The sequence below is a fragment of the Pongo pygmaeus genome, chromosome 5 (assembly GCF_028885625.2).
Source record: "Pongo pygmaeus isolate AG05252 chromosome 5, NHGRI_mPonPyg2-v2.0_pri, whole genome shotgun sequence".
Classification (NCBI taxonomy): Eukaryota; Metazoa; Chordata; class Mammalia; order Primates; family Hominidae; genus Pongo; species Pongo pygmaeus.
The window spans coordinates 16238833-16254714 of NC_072378.2; the positions used below are offsets into that span (position 1 = coordinate 16238833).

At 45.3% G+C, this 15882-nt stretch overlaps 2 protein-coding genes across 2 annotated transcripts in view; one reads left to right on the forward strand and one right to left on the reverse strand.

Moving 5' to 3' along the window:
* The window catches only part of GMPR (guanosine monophosphate reductase), a 56979-nt gene extending 53576 nt beyond the window's left edge, over positions 1-3403 (forward strand). The window contains exon 9 of the mRNA XM_054491188.2: positions 2847-3403. Coding sequence (XP_054347163.2) covers positions 2847-3027 — 181 coding nt within the window. The 3' untranslated portion in view covers positions 3028-3403. The remainder of the gene's footprint in view (positions 1-2846) is intronic.
* Positions 3404-7292: 3889 nt separating this feature from the next.
* The window catches only part of ATXN1 (ataxin 1), a 29276-nt gene continuing 20686 nt past the window's right edge, over positions 7293-15882 (reverse strand). Inside the window, exon 2 of the mRNA XM_054491190.2 lies at positions 7293-15042. Within this exon, the coding sequence (XP_054347165.2) occupies positions 14512-15042 (531 nt within the window). The 3' untranslated portion in view covers positions 7293-14511. The remainder of the gene's footprint in view (positions 15043-15882) is intronic.

The window sequence follows — 15882 nt, forward strand, 5'->3', positions numbered from 1 at the left end:
AACCTTTATTTCCTACCACTCATTCCACACCCAGAGGGTCATTTTGAGGACCTGGGATTCAGATGTATTATATAAGGTTCATACCAAGCTAGTAGCAAAATTTCAGAACTCCACTGAGATTTGTAGGTGGGGGGAGTGGGGTGTATTCTACCAGAGTTCTGTTCTTCCATGGGGTTCTAGCGGACTTACTTCAGTTCTCATTCTCCTCAGTCTCTTTCTCTTGGTGTTGAACCCCAATAAAGATAGTATGGGAAAGGCAGGATGGGAAAGATCGATGGGGACGGCACCAATCAGAAATGAGGGATTCACTCCTTCCAGGTAGCCCCCGAGGTCCTCTTTACCCCGTGCGGTCGCTGATAGAGGAGGAGGTTGCACGGTTGGGTAAGGAGGAGGTACTAAGCTGGACCTATGGTCAAGAAGCTTCGTGCTTTACCAGCAACTGTTGTCATCATCCAAAGGCCTGCACATGTGTCCTCTGTGCCAGAATGTAAGTGGAGCTTTCATGGGTGAGCAGCAGCTAGGTGCTTTGCCTGGAGTACCTTTTTCACCCTCGTGGCTGCATCTGTTTTGGGTTCTTAAAAAAATTATAGAATCAGGAAGGCCAGAGCAGGCTATGGCACAAACAAGCCAAAGAGCTGAAAGAAAAACCATCTCCTGTAATTTCAGCAGGGTTTAGATATAATAGAAAAAAAAAGATTCAGCGGTAGCAAGACTCAGTTCTGGAAGTGGATTCAAATCTTTAACAGGGAAGGAAATTGCTGAGGAAATTAGAACCTTAATCCAAAGGCTTCAGCCTGAGCCTTGCAGCTGCACCTGTCTTGCCTCTGTCTGTTTCTGAGTCTCTCTCTCTCTCTCTCTCTATCTCTCTGTTTTCAGCCTCATGACCATGATCTTGTCATGAGAATGCTTCCCGACTTTGACAAATTACTTATGGCACAGTTATGAACACATTGCTGGTTCTTTCCCAATCATTATTTCATTCTCACGCTGTCCCCGGGAAGCAAAGTACCTTCATTTTACAGATGAGCAGACTTAAGCATCAGCAAAAAAGGAGCTTGTAAAAGGTGATACCACTACTTAGCAGAGGAGCAACAGTGAGAATCTAGAAATTTCCAAGAAGCCCCAGGAAGGCCATGGAAATATCTTACGAAAATGAAATGTCAATAATTGCAGGCACATGTGTACAGACGCCTGTCTGGGGTCACGGAGTGCTGAGCCCTGAACCATCCTGGGTATGGCCAACGACTTTGGCTTCCTGAGCTTGGGGCTCTAAACCGGCTGATGGTTTAAGTAGCTAGATTTTACCCAAGGGTAGTCCTGCCTGTTCAGCGACCAAGAGTTAAGCCCCTTTTGAAATTCTAGGTAATGAATGTCTGGTCAAGAGATGCTCTTCAAGGCAGGTGGATCACCTAAGGCCAGGAGTTCGAGACCAGCCTGGCCAACATGGTGAAACCCCGTCTCTACTAAAAATACTAAAATTAGCTGGGACTGGTGGCAGGCATCTGTAATCCCAGCTACTCAGGAGGCTGAGGCAGGAGAATTGCTTGAACCCAGGAGGCAGAGGTTGCAGTGAGCTGAGATTGCACCATTGCACTCCAGTCTGGGCAACAAGGGCAAAACTCCAACTCAAAAAAAAAAAAAGAGAGATGCTCTTTTTCCAGCTGAAAAGAACGGCTACAGAAAGTTCCAGAATTTGGGTACTTGTTAGAACTTGCATGGCCCTTAAATGAGAGCTAGAGTTTTGCCCAGATTTCAGATTTCCTTCTGGTAATACACACATCTGGTAATATACACATGTGTAATATACACACATTCTGGTAATATATACGTGTGTCTGGACCACATCCCCATTTTGCAGTGAGGAGGCATGACCTGTGTTACCCAAGGAACAATCAAGCAGTGTTACCTGGTGGCTTTGTGAAGAGAGGGACATGGCTCAGTGGAGACAGTGAAATGTTGCTTAGTGTTCATGCCATAGGCCAGACCTTCTGAGTTTCTAAATACTCCTCTGAAAATGTGAACGATGCTATCCAAAGCCTGGAAGCTTCCAGTGCTAAGACAGGTCTTGGTTCTCCTCTGATTCCACCTTGCTTGGACCCACACATGTGCAGGATGATAGGTGTAGTGACCTGTAAGAGAACAGGGAGTCGAACTGGGGGTGGCCAGTGTACCCAGCAAAGCAGAAAGACAGGCAGGCTATCAAAACGGAGCCACCTCAATGAAATCACCTTGCTAGTAATTTCCACGTAAGCTGGTAGGACCTGAGCTATCCATTTTATGTCCTTCTCGTCCTGGTCATCCCCCTTGAAGACACTTGGTTTCTGATCTTAGAGCAGGCAGGCAGGAGGTGAAGCTCTGGACTTTTCCTGTTGTTGATGTAGGAGGATAGGAGGCTGTTTCCAGGGGGAATCGTCCAGGGCCATTCTGGGGGCATTTTGGGCTCCTGGTTGTTGGGAAGTTGGTGTGCGTGTTGAGGTAGAATAGAAAGGTAAAGGTGGTTTCTGTTAGGGGCAGAGGGGAGCACGTTGCTGGAGAGAATGGCACCAAGCAGGGTGGTATGGGTCCCCGACTCCTTCAAGCGCTACTCACCAGGACTTTCCTCTCCGCAACATGCAGGGCAGCCAGCAATGAGCCCGTGCCCTTTGGGTGGGAGGAATGTGCTCATCTGAGATGCCGGTGATCATCTTGGCACTTGGTAGAAATGTGGGGATGGGGTCAGAGGGTGGGGTCTGGTTTTCTGAGTGCCTTGGGGGCTGCAGAAAGTGCTGGAGCTGGGAGTAATTCTAACTGGGCTCTTAAGGTGGGGCGGGAAACTAGATAAAAAGAAAACTTCTTTCATCTTCCAGAGCCTCTGAAGGTAAGACTGTGGAAGTGCCTTACAAAGGAGATGTGGAAAACACTATCCTGGATATTCTCGGGGGACTGAGGTCCACGTGCACCTACGTGGGGGCTGCCAAACTCAAGGAGCTCAGCAGGAGGGCAACGTTCATCCGGGTGACCCAGCAGCACAACACCGTGTTCAGCTAACCCTGGGGACGAAGCGGCGTCTGGCTCGAGTGGAAGCGTCCAAACCTGCTTTTCCCATCTCCCCCCCTAGTCTGTTCCGTCAGAGCTTCTGGCTGCTCCTGAATGGTGAAATGCTGTGTCCTCTCTCCTGCCTCCTGGAGGCTTCAGGGCCCTCCCGCCTGCCTTCTCGGGGCCCTCCCGCCTGCCTTCTCGGGGCTCAGACGCAAGGCACCTATTGGGCCGACATCAGAGCCCTGCTGCCCAGAACTCATAACCTCATTGTTCAAACCAACACTTGCACCTTTCTCTTTTTCTCTTTCTCTCTCCCTTTGTTTTTCTTTCTTTTTTAAAAGAAGATGGTTTCACTTTAATATAATGCTATTATCTTAAGACTTAATGGAGTTGCTGGAGTTTGTATTTCCAGGAGTCAAGTTGAATGGTTTGGGATTTGTTTTGCTGCCTTCCTAGACAGGCTGATGGCAAGCCTCTCCTGGTGATTAGCAGACAAGTCACCTTAGGGGAGGGGCAAGGAGAGGAGGACAGTGCGGGGACCAAGGGTGGACAGGCCGGAGTCAGAGTAACTGGCATCCCTCACCTCTAGCTTTTGGTTGCTGCAAAAGAACAAAAGCAATTAACTGGACACATGAACATGAATTGTTTTCCCAGCTGATACTCACAAAGTTGAGCCAATGTGTTTTCCCCAAAAGTTTCATTACATGTGCTTTTCAGGGACAAGTCATCTGTCGCTACCAGTTTGCTGTTGCCTCTAGGAAGCTGTCCCTGTCCTGGCTTCTCATTTCGTTTTGTTTTCCTCCATCTTTTTTTTCCCCTTTCTCAGTCCCAACTTGTCTTAATTTGAAATTCCACAGGATGTTTTATGTTTCTTGTCTCCCAAGAAATTAGCAGGTGGAGTCCCACTGAAAAAGAGCCAAAGCTTTGATCAGTGGCATCCTAAAAGGCATTGGTTTGAGACATGAGTTAGAGCCATTCCCTCAGTGTGCCAGTGAATCCTTTCCTGGAAGGACCACGTGGCACTACTGTATAAGGGTCAGTTAACGGGTTGGGAACAATGACATTGTCTTGGAGATCAGCAGTCCACCAGGATGCTTGTTTAAACAGTGAACGCAGAAGAAGTGATGACCGGCCGCTAAACTTTGAAGTATTGAGTTCCAGGCCTGGAAAGCGTATGCAGATCAGGATGTTTTACTTTACTTTTTAATAAGGCTGAAGAGCAGGTACACAAGTCAGTTTTCTTTGGAAAGGCAAGCGATGACCCTGGAGTAGAGAAGATCCACAGGGTGCTGCTGTGCCAGGGTGAATGAATGGCCTGATTGTCCACGGTGACTGATGGCATGAGAAGGGTCCAACCAGAACTGTCACACTTTGAGATAATTCACACTCTGGGATAATACAGGCCCACTGTTGGTCCTTTAAGAATATGTTTAGAGATCCAGCCAGCAGCGTTGACTCCAATGCAATACTTTTCCCCTACTAAATCCATTGAGTTTGTTTTGTTTTTTTTGTTTTTTTTTAAATTTGAGACGGTCTCACTCTGTCGCCCAGGCTGGAGTGCAGTGGCAGGATCACAGCTCACCACAGCGTCGACCTCCCGGGCTCAGGTGATCCTCTGACCTCAGTCTCCCAAGTAGCTGGGACTACAGACACCTGCTACCATGCCCAGCTAATTTTTGTATTTTTTATAGAGACAAGGTTTCACCATGTTGCCCAGACTGGTCTCAAACTCCAGGGCTCAAGCCATCCACCTGCGTCAACCTCCCCAAAGTGCTAGGATTACAGGTGTGAGCCACTGTGCCCGGCCCATTAAGAATAATTCTTGCACCTGTAGAAACACAAGGGCTGCACTTTGGAGACCGGAGGGCCAAGAGGCTGTTTAATGTGGAGCAAGATGTGGGACTTGGCTGCAGGCTCCCCGCCTTGCTCTCTGTGGTCCTGTCTGTGAGGTGTGAGGCTCTCACGCTGGTCCTGTGGAAGGCATGTTTTACACTCATCTTCAAATGTTAGTTTTTAAGAGACTATTGCAAGATAAAGGAGAGAGGGGAAGGAAAGGACATCTTAAAGAAATCTATTAAAAATGGACCAGCAGTAGTAAGGGAGCTTCTTTCAGAATAGACTGGTCAGGGAGGATGATACCCGTCTGTCCACTTACGGCACCCCGAGGGCTGTGTCCCTTGCAGGGACACGTGCTGCTTTACCCAGCTTCTGTAAAAATTTTGCAGACTGGCTCTTTGTTTCCAGAAACCAAAGGCAGGTTCTTAGCAATCCAATTTTTAGGGACATGGAGACTGAGTAGTTACAAAATCAAAAAAACTCATTAGGACCATTTTGAAGCAGAGGCTTCAGAAAGAGAATGTCTTTTCTTTTTTTCTTTTTCTTTTTTTATTGAGACGAAGTCTTACTCTGTCACCCAGGCAGAGTGCCATGGCACAATCTCGCCTCACTGCAACCTCCGCCTCCAGGTTCAAGTGATTCTCGTGCCTCAGCCTCCAGAGTAGCTGGGATTACAGGTGCCCGCCACCACGTCTGGCTAATTTTTGTGTTTTTAGTAGAAACAGGTTTTTGCCATGTTACCCAGGCTGGTCTCAAACTCCTGGGCTCAGGTGATCCACCCACCTCAGCCTCCCAAAGTGCTGGGATTACAGGTGTAAGCCACCGCACCCGGCCCATAAAGAGAACTTGTAAGGCTCCGTCACTGCTTGCCTTAGCAGGTTCATCTCTGCCTCTGATAGGAGTGGGGCTGGGGGAGCCCACACTGGAGTGTACCTTGGACCAGGTGTCCCACAGGACCTGGAGATGAAGCATGCAGCTTTGCTGCTGAACCACTGGGCTTCCTGTGCCAGAGCTGGGGGAGGAGGAGGAGAGCCAGTGAACTCGATGCCATTTGCTTTGGGCTGCTCTGGCTGCTCCATCTGAGGGCTCTGGCAATGCTTTTGATGGTTTCAAGGCCTGCCCCACTGCAGCACCTGAAGGTATGGTTCCCCCTAATTGATTTCACCAGCTGAGGTAAGTAGCACAACCACTGGACCCCAAACTTGTCAGAACAATCAGAATCTCACACAAACAAAAACGGAAGGCAAAGATGCAGACTGCTTTGCCGGGTTTGCCTACAGCACACAGGCACATTTGCCCGGGCTACTCAGAGGACCTGGGGCAGCCCTAGTAGCCTGAGCTGCACCTACACAGCTCTGGTTTGCTGTGTGTCCTTTCACATATTTATTATATAATGTGTCAGGACCTCAACTAAGTAATCAGAGGAGAGTCCAAAACACCTTCCCAAGAAGATAGTTCCTCCTTGGCTAAGTGAAAATGAATTTAACCCCAAGCGTTCTCCCACCTCTGTGTAACCTTGAGGCTGGAAGGACTTGAGGTGGGTGCAGGGGGTTCCACCTGGAAGCCATGGGTTCTTGAGGAATTCCTTTTTCTGGCACAACTGCTAAGCCACATCTTTCCAAGACTGGGCCCAGTGCAAAGCTGCAATGTGGTACTCTTGAGGTAAACGGAGGGGGGGGGGGGGGGGGTCCTCCACATGCTGAGAGACCTGCTCAAGGAGTTGGGTTTTTTTTGTTTTTGAGGCAGAGTTTTGCTCTGTCGCCCGGGCTGGAGTGCAGCGGTATGATTATGGCTCACTGCAGTCTTGACCTCCTGGCCCCACGCGATCCTCCCGCCTCAGTCCCCCAAGTAGCTGGGACCACAGGCATGTGCCACCACACCCGGCTAATTTCATTTTTTGTAGAGATGAGGTCTCACTATGTTGACTAGGCTGGTCTCGAACTCCTGGGCTCAAGCAGGCCTTGTGCCTCGGCCTCCCCAGCTGTTGGGATTATGGGCGTGAGCCACTGTGCCCAGCCTGCTCGCTGAATTTCTAATAAGCTTGAATTACAGGAAATAAAAATAAATTTTCCACTTTCAGACCACTAACCAGTTTAGAGCAAATCTGTAAAGAGTATAGATTATGCCACACGAGCACATGAAGCTACCACGTTTAAAGACAAATATACCTCTTGTGAACAGCAGTGTTCAGCTAGGAGGCATAAACATGAACTGAAGAAACCAGGACATCAGGTGTGGCTGTGTGCCTTTTATCTTAGAACCTCATCTCACACATACTCTTCCCCTCAAAACAGCAGCGAAGGCAATGCCTCATGTCACACCTCCCTACCTCCGACCTACCCAGGGAGAACTCGTGAGTGGGGCTCAATAAGGAGGAGGAATTAGCACTCTTCCTGGCCTCTTCTTTGAGGACCCAACAGAAGGCAAAGACACACATCTGCAATTGGCACTGTTATTTTATTAGTACGAGTATACTGAAACAATAAACTTGTACTGGTATACAGACAATTTATTTAAAACAATTTTGTTCAAATTTTGAATCAAACATTGTTTTATTATAATAATGAAATAATTTCTACCTAGAAAACCTGCAAGCACCATCAAAGAAAGGGACCATAAAATTCAATAAACAGACTCGAGTGTATCCTACAAATAGACACACCACGATTAGAAAATAGAATATGAATTCTTCCATTTTTTAATATTTGTTTAAAAAAGCTAGTGCAAGTACAATATTTTACACTGGAATTACAGAGAGTATGCACGCATATGGAAAAAAGTTCTCCTGTCACAATAAAAGCTCTTAACTATTATGTATGCACTTAAAATTTTCTTTTCAATAAGGTGCAAAACATCATTCCTTCCCTAGTTCTCCTCTGTACTGGCCATGTCAGTCTGGTAGTGCCCTCAACCCAAGTTCTGGTGTCTGTTTTCCCTTGGCCTGTGGGAGGCATACGATTGGAAGTTTGGTGGGTAATGATCTGATATTAAAACATCCAGTGGTACGAGTCTCAGAGATGGCTCTGGAGCCAGGACTCCACTGGCTGGAAATGAAGACTGTCTAATCTGAAGGTCACCACAAATACTGACAGGACTATCTTGAAACCTCCTTTCAGTTGACACTAATTTGGGTTTAGAGTTGAGCAGTTCAGGCTGGGGAGATGAAGAAACCCCACCAAAAAGGGCAGTATTCACAGAACTGAATGCACAGGTATCTAGTTCAAATGCACTAACTAAAGGATTTACCCCACTCCTGGACCAGAAAACTGAAAGAGTAGGTGGTTCCTGTAAGAACCAGAGAAAACCTGTGCACCGAGCTTCTTGGTAACTGCTCTGAAGACAACAGTTTGAGCTAGTGTCACCTAATACTTGGTATTCTGGAGGACAGTATGTTATCTTGGTAAGGATTACCGTAAACAACACTTCCAACGAAGGCCTTCAGATTGACCACAGAAAAGGAGACAGGCTCATTGGCCATCCAGACAGCAAACAAACTAAAGGGAAAGAAAACGTGGGTGAAGCCTCCAATGTATCTGCAGTGGAAGACTTGAGTCCTTTCAGATAAGAAAAGTTATGGAAATTCTTAGAGATTGTTATTGTATAGATACTACCTATTGGCCAAATGCACTTAATTTTAATACAGTTGAACCATTTGTATGCAAGTCACGGGGACATGAAAACTGAAGCCGGTGTTCCCTCCCGCCATTACACAGGAGAAAGTTAGCTACCAGAACAGTTGCCTTCAACGAGAAGGGAGGGGACGAGATTCTGAATTTAAGAATTGTAAGTGGGCGTGCTTAATAGCCCCACAGCTGTCCAGTTTCCACTGTCCGGCTTGACTTTTGGACAGGAATACTATTCTGGGAAGTTGCTCCGCATTTATTCTGGCCTCTTTATATTAAATAAAAATCAAAATAAAACTAAAGTAAAATGAGGCATTTACATTGAAATCATGTTTTTACCCCCCCTATTTAAATGAGGTGTGGGGGGAAAGAAGGTGAAATAATTTTTTTTTTTTTGTCCCCATAATGAGTCCTGTTTGATTGGTAGCCTGGATCCCTTGTTACAAACACTTCGTGTTCAAGATTATATTCTTTGGGTTTATAGGAACAGGAAGTGCTGAAAATGTCAAACATCATCTCTGAAGAAAAAGAAGTTGCAATGGCTTAAGAGTTTAGACTAAGAAGGGAGCTCAGAGAAGTACTTTCAGCATAGGAATGAACAGTATTCTCAAATCGCAGAATACCGAGTTCCCCTCCCTCAGACGAGGGCTATGTGTAACAAAAAGAACAATAAGCATAGGTATAGTTTAAGAGCCTTTTACGTAGTAATTCTTCCAGGCCATAACCATACAAATCTGATCATTTAGACATGACAAATTTCTATATACAAAAAAACATGTAACTTTCAACCCTTCTCTGCTTTTTTTTTTACAAACAAAGTATGAAACTCATTGTTTCAACAGATCCATATCTTTCAAACACTGAATGAATCATTTCGACATTCATTTTTCTTTTGTGCAATTTTTTAAAACATTACCTGTACTCCTCAAAGTGAGTGCTTCAAAATTTTGTTTTCTTCAGCTTCTCAAATCAGGTGTACATTAAAAAAAAATTCCCACAAGGTATAGTGCTACAAGAAAAGATCCTATCAGTAAGGTAACATATTTGAAGCGAGGTCATCTATGTAAAAGAAATCTCAGCTCCGGAGTAGAGGTGTGCAAGTTGTTTGGAGTTTCCCTATGCCAGAAACACAACACTGTCCGTGGAAAAGAGAGGAAACCAACCCAACACAATAGCAGATGCATGTGCTTTATAAAAAAGTATATTCTCTGTATATTTATTACTTGATGTGTTCTTAAATTCTCTATTTCAGAAATTCTGGGTTAGAAACAAATGTGGAAGCAAAGACCTCCACGCCACTTTAAAAAAAAAAAAAAGTGTAATTCTCTTTCCTTTCATATCACCACCGAAGAAACCGAATTGGGCCACGGAGTCTGCTGGCCCTGTTTTCACCTGGTGCATATTGAAGTGCAAAGGGTTTCAGAAGGCAACAGACCAGTCTGTTGAGCTGCTTGTGGTTCATGAAACAGTAGCCATGACAACCAACACAGCTCAAGAAGCCTGGCCTTCGGTCCCGAGAGCTCTGCTTCCTCACCCATATCTGAAATAGCATGGCATTAGTGTCTTCAAAAGCATTGGAGATTTTTCTCTCTATGAAAGAAATAGGTTTCCTTAGTAGTCACAGATGTTAAAGGGTATTGTCAATCGTTTCCTTAAAAAACAAAACAAAACAAAATCCAGAGCTACAACAACAAAAATAAATTTTGGCAACATATTTCAGTAAAGATCAAACTATGTGCAAAGAGTGGATTTTATGATTACTAGGAGCTACTGTTCATCTTGAACATGCAGCATTATATTGCAATCTATGCGGTATCTAAGGAGTAATCCACAAGATGCAGGAAATCCAAACATTCCTTGAAATTGTACAACCCTACTCCAGAGCAGTCAAAGTGCTGCTTCTGGACACATCAGTGTACCACACACACACCAGCCCCGTCCCTGAGAAAGAGGTGTGAAAGGTTCCGCAGAGTCCCTTTAGGGGAGAAGGAGGGATGCTGCCACTTCCTGGTGGGGGGAAAAAACCCAACACACTCACCTAACAGAAAACATAGAGGCTCACAATTCCAAGTTAGAAATGGGATCAACAACAACAGAAATCAAATCATCCCAAACTAAACTGGGTGAGTTAGGGAAAACGAAAAGTTGACCAACATACAAAATTATCCTGAAAGTCCAAATGAAAATTCAATTTGGATTTCCACTTTAAAAGATCTGAGGTAAGTGGCATCCATCTCTGTATCCCTCCCTCCCCCTCTGCCCCAGTGTGGCCCAGACAAACTGAAATAATTCTTAAGTTAAACATTCTAAGGAACAGTCATTTTATATATTTAGAAATCCCTAGAAAGAGAGGTTCTTGTTTGTTGGTTTCTTATTAATAATATTATTATTTTTTTTCTTTTCGCCCTGACTAATTTCTTGGTGATTGTGTTCCATTGTAAACGCAAAAGGCCTGCTGTTATTAGTTTAAAAATGGAAAACAGGAAAGAAAGAACAAAAGACAGCTGTCGGTAAATATTGCAAAGTGGACATAGTACAGAGGCACATGGCTGATCCTTGTAAGCTGAACGGCACCGAAGAATTTCTACCCCTGTCATCGTTAATTTTTGCTACACAGAAGCGGTGACAGAGGCTGCTCTGGGAGCCTCGGGGCCCGCCAACGTCTGCAAACAGGAGGCTCCTGCCTTCTGTGCGTTCTTCCTATTTGAAGAGAAAGCTGCCACAAGGGAGTGGTGACCGTGGGTGGCAGGTGGTCCCCTCCACAGCCACTGGCCAACACGCTCAGAACGCACACACACAACAGGCCACACTTCCCGTCCAGGCTCAGAGGCAGGGCTCCAAGTCTCAAGGACACAGACCCCGAGGAGGGGCCTGCCCACTTGCAGAAAAGACCGTGGAAAATGGGTTGACTCCAGGCTACATGGCTCCAGAGTGCGTCTTAGAAATGAATCTGCCTCCTTCCTCTCCACACTCCACATTCACTATTCCGTGTGGTGACAGGGGACACTGCGGCTCCTCCCCCAGGTCTCCTTGGCTGGCTCTTTCTGCAACGTGGCGGCAGACGCACGGGGCTCCTGAAGGCTCCCCGCCCCAGCACTCAGCATCCGCAGCAGGGGAAAGGTGGGAGGCTCTCTCCCTCCTGGCTCCTTCCCTCCAGCCCTGCTCTGGCCAGAATGGGGAAGATCAACCAAACAAGGAAAAAGCCAAAAGGGAATGAGCTTTAACTATATAGCACACTGGTCAGACTCTATTGGCACAGAAAGTATTGCACATGCTAAAAAAGCAAGAGAATGAAATGGGACAAGTGTTTAGAAAGAACCAATTATTTTATAATTCCTATACCTGAAATAGAACCACAAAAATTATGATGATGTTCCTATTGCTCCAAACCATGTGTGTTTTCCCATCTTAGTGTTGGTTTAGTGGATCCAGTCAGTTCAATACTCGAAGTAAGCCAAAAGGTGGTGTGTTTTTCTGAGTCCACGTGAGTTGTAAATAGTGATACTAATGAGAACAAAGTCTCTGTGGCAGCCCGTATTCCTCTTACCATCAAAGGTTAAAAAACAAAAAGAAAAACAAAACCTAATAATTGCAAGTGCCCTGAGCAGAATATATGGAAGATTAAGCAAGTTCTCTGAACAGAAACGTTTAAAAAATACAGCACTAAATAAGCAGTATGACTGCAAGAATGAGCCCACCCAGCTCTCTGCAAGCATGCTGAGAGGGTAATGAAATTCGAGGAAAGTCAAGGAACTATTCTAGCTATTCTAAACCTATTCAAAGGTTTTTGGTACACCCCAGAAAACGGTTTATAAAAATCATTAGTCCTGGTGAGCCCTAAATGTAAATGAATACTAGACAGCCAAAATGTGGGTTGATATCAGATTTTTTTTTTTTAATTTGTGAAATGAAGGAAGTACTATTTTCAATGGGGTAAAAGAAAAATCAGGTATTTGTTCAGGTTAGTTGCAGCCATCCAAGTAAGAATATTTAAAAATTTCTCCCTACTTATAAAACTTTTTTTTAAAGCACTTTAAAGATGCATTCAAAACCCACAAATGATATTTCAGATCTCTGGGAATGAAAGGTTTAAAAACTATGAAATACCCTTTCTGGGTTTGTACCAAACATTAAATCTCGATTTGATTTTGAATAGAAAAAAAAAAAGCCATTCTGAAAATAACATTAATAACAACAATAATAAAGTAATTGTTTAAAAAAAATCTTGCTCACATATATAAATGTCTTTATGGAAAACTCTCTCAATGAATCTGAAGAAAATTCTCAGAGTTTCTAAGAGCCTGCTAAGACCTGGCTTTTTGTGACAGATGTGGTAAAAAGACCAAAATGAATTTTCAAAGGAACATAACCTTATAAAATGGCCTAGAGTTTAGGCAGGTTAGAAAGAAATTTTGCTACATTTATTTATGCTCGTTCAGTCCCCCAAACCTTTCCCACAATGTTATTGGATAAAAACTGCAGGAATATCACACAAATTATAAACTCAATATGTGCAAATCGCAAGGTTCTTTAAAAGTTCATCTTAAAAAGAAAAACACTGGACAAAAATGAGTATTCTCTTCTCCATCCCTTTTCTCTCAGTTTCTCTGCCAACTCTGCATATGCCTTGAACTGATTCTCAGACATCAAAGTGAAAAGTGCCTCCCGTCAGGTAGTACTTGGTGGTCATTTATTGTCACATACTAGTTCATAATTCACATTCATCCCTTTAAACCACATTGAAACTTTCAATATCTTGCTCTTCAGCAATTCTGCAGAGCTGAAATGTAGTTACAGTGTTGAAAAAAAGAAAGCAACTTAGGTTTTTTTTTTTTTTCCCAAAGAGTTTAAAGTGAGATACAGTACTTGTTGAATGAGAGACCAAGATGCTTGGTAATAAAGTGTGAACAGTATTTTTAAATGCTTAAAGATAGTAATATATGCTCATCTTCAAAATCTAATTCCTCATGTCACACTGGAATCTGAAAAAAAAAGTGGCACCCGAGTTGTCCATAGTCATGAACTATAAACAGTACTAGAGTTCAAAGACAAAAAGATTTTGCAAACTCAACATGAAGAGCTTCTGTTGCTCTCACTGAAGGGCAGTTTGCATCTACCTCTTGGGAGTGAAGTCAATGCAATAACCTGATTGGTTTTCCTAACACTGCACAGAAACCAGCGTGGGTGTTCGCTCTCTCCCTCTCCCCCACTCCCAACCCCCCTTACCCCATGTGGGGCCATGACAGCAGGGGCTTCCCTGTACACCACAACACCCTGGTGACATCACTGCACTAGTAAAAAGCAGAAATGAAATCCCGCATGTGGCAGTTGCTCTTTAAAAAAAAATACATCAGTGCAGTCAGGCCCCATAGGGGGAAATATATATCTATACAATTAAAAGTTGCTTTTATTGTAAAATATGTTGGAGAGAAAAATGTTCTTTTAAATGGTTAACTTTCCAAATCTGCCATCTGACGCGTCTCCGCGATGCCCTGAAGCTGGGTTCCTGATGTTGATTTTGCACGTGGGAACCCCAGGAGGACACTGCTCTGAAACCCCCCGGCCCATGTCAATAGCAAGAGAGTGAGGCAGAGGGAGGCAGAGAAAAAGAGACCCTCACTCGCCGCCACAGCGCCTGTGCACCCCCACATGCGTGCACCCCTGCACCTCTGCAGGACCCTTCCCACGGGACTTTTCTCCTGACACTAGCGGGAGTCTGCGCCCCCCACTGCTTCTGTGCCGCTAGAGAAGGCAGGCACCGTGAAGCCCCGTTCCTTTCTTCCCCGGGGATGCCTGGAGCCCTGACTGCTCCTGCTGTGCCCTTCCATCCTCCCGCTCACTGACAGACACTCGTGGAAAAAGCATATGCACCAGTCTCCTGCGACACACCTGCTGTAACTCTAATGACAAGGTTAGAACAGAAACCTAAAATTAAGAGGATAACATGTAAATACTGTGTTATTTTAGCCTACAGTACAGTAATCTGGATACAAATGATAAGGGAGAGCCACGTTTCCTTTCCCCCACGCTGCGTCTACTTGCCTACATTAGACCGGCCTTCAATGCAAATCTTAACCTCCTGAGGAATTAGAGAAGGCTTAGGAAGAGTCAAAGGTGGTTCGTCTTCTGACTTCTCCAGTTTGCGGCTCTCTGGCGCCGACCACCTCCTCTTCCTCGTTGCCGCGGGCTTGCTGGGTTCTATTTTGGTGAGGAAGGGCGCTGCAGGCAATCCCATTTTCTCTGGAAACTTCAGTTCGCCATTCTCAGAGAGCATCTGGGCACTCCCCTGGTTGATTCCGTTTTCCTGCTCGGCATACCTGTGTCTGCTGCCCGCCAGGCCGTCGGCCTTTGAGTGCTTCAGCAGGACGCTGGCGGGATCCACGGGCTGGCCCTTTTTAACAGAGCCGTTCTTCAGGTTCTTGAGTGTAAGCGAGATGCAGACATCCCCAACTGAGAGTTTGGAACACGGCAAATCAAAGAGCTGGCTGGTTCTCTCCGGACAGCAGGATGACCAGCCCTGTCCAAACACAAAAAAAGGATACTCTACCAAAACTTCAACGCTGACCTGTGGAAACAGGGAGAGACAGAGAGAGGAAGAAGGAAGGGAACAAATGAAAACATTTTATTCTTGTTTGATTTTATGTGCACACACAGGTATGAACTCACACAGACACACACAGGCTGAATGGGGAAAAAATGACTCAGTTTGCAAACCTCCCTCTCCCCCAGCCACACACTATAAATGAGGCTCTTTGCTTTGGGTTGTACCTGTACTTACCATAGGCAGAAGCCAGTGAAAATGTCATCAATATTCAAAATATTCCATCAAGTGTTAGCTCTATAGCTGGTCTCTGTTAGAACCAGTCAATCGAACCCCAGCAATGACAAAGCACCCACTTAGCTAGCTTTCAGCACCGAGCTAGGCTCTGCGGGTGGCTCAGAAGCCCAGCGCAGTCTTAGATTTTATGAGCTCAATGGACAACTGCTATTATCACACAGGACAGGACTAAACACGGATCAGTGTGAGACTGTGAGTTCTAAGAAGCAGGCACAATGTGTTTATCACTGAGTCCCCAGCCCCTAAAAGGATGCTTGGTGGCTGCGCACAGCGGCTTATGCCTGTAATCCCAGCACTTTGGGAGGCCAAGGTGGGTGGACCATTTGAGGTCAGGAGTTCAAGACCAGCCTGGCCAACATGGCGAAACCCCGTCTCCACTAAAAATAAAAAAAAAATTAGCCATGCGTGGTGGGGGGCACCTGTAATCCCAGCTACTTGGGAGGCTGAGACACGAGAATCGCTTGAACCCAGGAGGCAGATGTTGCAGCGGGCCAAGATGGTGCCACTGCGCGATCAGCCTGGGCCACAGAGTGAGACTCCGTCTCAAAAAAAAAAAGTCAATTTTCA